The 2,472-nt window shown below is 44.1% G+C and overlaps 1 protein-coding gene across 1 annotated transcript in view; it reads left to right on the forward strand.

Annotated features, from left to right (window-relative positions):
- Nucleotides 1–309: 309 nt before the first annotated feature.
- LOC107041991 (probable glutamate--tRNA ligase, mitochondrial) overlaps nt 310–2,472 on the forward strand; it is an 8,289-nt gene continuing 6,126 nt past the window's right edge. Inside the window, exons 1-2 of the mRNA XM_015262836.1 lie at nt 310–642; nt 715–949. Coding sequence (XP_015118322.1) covers nt 543–642; nt 715–949 — 335 coding nt within the window. The 5' untranslated portion in view covers nt 310–542. The remainder of the gene's footprint in view (nt 643–714; nt 950–2,472) is intronic.

A 2,472-nucleotide genomic window follows, 5' to 3' on the forward strand; every position in this document is an offset into this window, starting at 1 on the left:
AGATGAAGGGATAAAACAGATCGCAATCAGTTGAGGATTCAATTTTCAATCGATTGGCAACCGTTTCATCCCTTCGTCCTCATTAGGGAAGGAGAAATTGATTGTTATATTAAGGGCAGGATTCCGCCGCCCGTCGGCGTTTCGAACTGCGGTAGGTTTCCCTCACCTACTCGACAGCGAACATCACCGTTCGCTCCGCCTTCCGATTCCCCCATACGCGTTCCCCCCCCACTCTGCGCCGTTATCGACGCTCTCACACGCTCCCTGTTTTACTTACAGGTACGTACTCAAAATTAGTTCTGCGCCACCGCTACGAAATTTTGCGGTTGAAGCGTTTCCATAGGCGCTAGCAATCTCCCTTATAATCTCTGCTGCCGTGATCAGTTCGCATCAGCTACTAATGCGCGTTCAAAATATTAACCTTACTTCCAGCGAAAATCTAAGGCCTATTTACGTAGTGACATTGTGCTTCTCATTTCTCTTATAATATTAATTATATTGACCCGCAAATATGTGGAGAGTTTTATAGTGAGAACCTCAAAATGACCCTCAGGCTATTTCGAACATTCACCGTGCAACTTATACACAGGAGGTTTTATAAAAAGCAACCTGTCAGAGTGAGATTTGCACCAAGTCCAACAGGCAAGGGATTTTCGATAATTTGCTCATCAATGTGAATTCAACGTAAATGTTTCATTTTTTTTTAAATTTTAGGACAACTACACCTTGGGGGATTACGAACAGCTTTATACAACTATTTATTTGCACGTCAGAATGGTGGATCTTTTATATTGCGAATTGAAGATACAGATCAAACTAGATTGGAAGTGAGAGCAATGGAGAAGCTTCAAGAAGATCTCTTATGGACAGGAATTATTCCGGACGAGGGTCCAACGACCGGTGGACCTAACGGTCCGTATATTCAATCAAAACGGCTGAATCTTTACCGGTAAGCCGGCGTGTGATTCTATTTCAAACCATTAGAAGTTTTGATTAAGAGGATACGTTGGTGAAATTTGAAAATTTTCACTGGGCCCTGAGACCCATTGAACAGTTTCTGATATATGACAGAATGTGGGAATAACTAGGGAAAGTCGCGGACCCGATCGATTTTACCCCGTATAACCACGAAAAAGTTTTTTTTCCTATTTTTACCTTCAAAATACTCCTTGCACCGTAGTTTTTATCCGATTTTAGCTTTTGTTTTCAATGTTCGTTATACTTCAAAGAATAAAGTTAAGCATATTCGCAATCGACCATGTATAAGTGACTTTTGAATTTCATAAATTTTTCGCGTTTCTAGAGTAGAGTAAAATTTATGAAATTCAAAATTCATTTATTAATTTCCCGGGCAGGGAAGTTATTGTAATGCCCCCGAAAATGAAAAATCGATTTTCCATGATATCTCCACGTTTCAAGGTGTTTCTAATGTTCCTCGATAGTTTTTAACAAAATGTCTGTGGGGGTGTGTTTTTTTTTTTTGGGTTCATGAATGGAAAAATGCTCTTTACGCACTAACACACTCCAGACGGGTGGTGTCTGAAGTGTAGTGTCCGAGTCGGTCAGGTCTAGATGGTAGCGACCACGAGCAAGTATCTGCTCGGCGAATGTACAACCCATACGGACTAAAAAAACGAACATGACCCTAATAATCATTGACCTTTTCTTCCCCTCGCGGCACCACCGTTAAGTATTACTTCGCGAGGGAGGTCTCAGCCATTTGCTCTTCCTTATTCCAACCTTATGTACGTCCTCCTAGCCTACAAAGATGTTGGGTGTAGGTAGGAGGTTCCAGTAGGTTTTCCGCCTGTGTTGCAGCCTTGCGCTCGCGTTCCTCTTTCCTGAGCTCTTTTATGACTTCAGCCGCAAAGTGACTCGTTGCGTCCCAAGCTGCCTGCGATGATAGTAATACATCCGTTAGATTTTCAGGCAGTACTTCCATTTTTAGTATGGACACCCAGATATGCCTGGTCTCGCTGAAACGCGGGCATGCGAAGAACATATGCTCCGCATCATCATCCACTTCTGGGCAGGTTGGACATTTCGAGGAATCTTCATGCTTGAATTTATGAAGATACGGTCTAAAGCATCCGTGCCCAGAAAGCATCTGCGTCAGGTAGTAGTTCACCTCCCCGTGTCCGCGATTTAGCCAGACATCCACTTTAGGGATCAGGCGATGAGTCCGTCTCCCCTTGGTGGAGTTGTTCCACTTCAACTGCCATCGCCTTAGGTTGTTTCGCCTTTTTTCAGACGTCAACTCCTCGGGACTCAGCACTTCGGATCTTCTACGCTCATACAGAGCTTTCCGCTCCTCAGCCAAAATCTCGATCGGCAACATTCCTGCGATGACACACACTGCGTCCTCAGAAACCGTCCGATATGCACTTGCGACTCTAAGGGCACTGAGTCGATAGACTGGTGCGATCTTACGTCGTGCTTCCTGTAGTTGTAGGACAGTTCCCCAGATGGGGA

Source organism: Diachasma alloeum, unplaced genomic scaffold (assembly GCF_001412515.2).
Source record: "Diachasma alloeum isolate Michigan unplaced genomic scaffold, Dall2.0 Dall_scaffold_00398, whole genome shotgun sequence".
Classification (NCBI taxonomy): Eukaryota; Metazoa; Arthropoda; class Insecta; order Hymenoptera; family Braconidae; genus Diachasma; species Diachasma alloeum.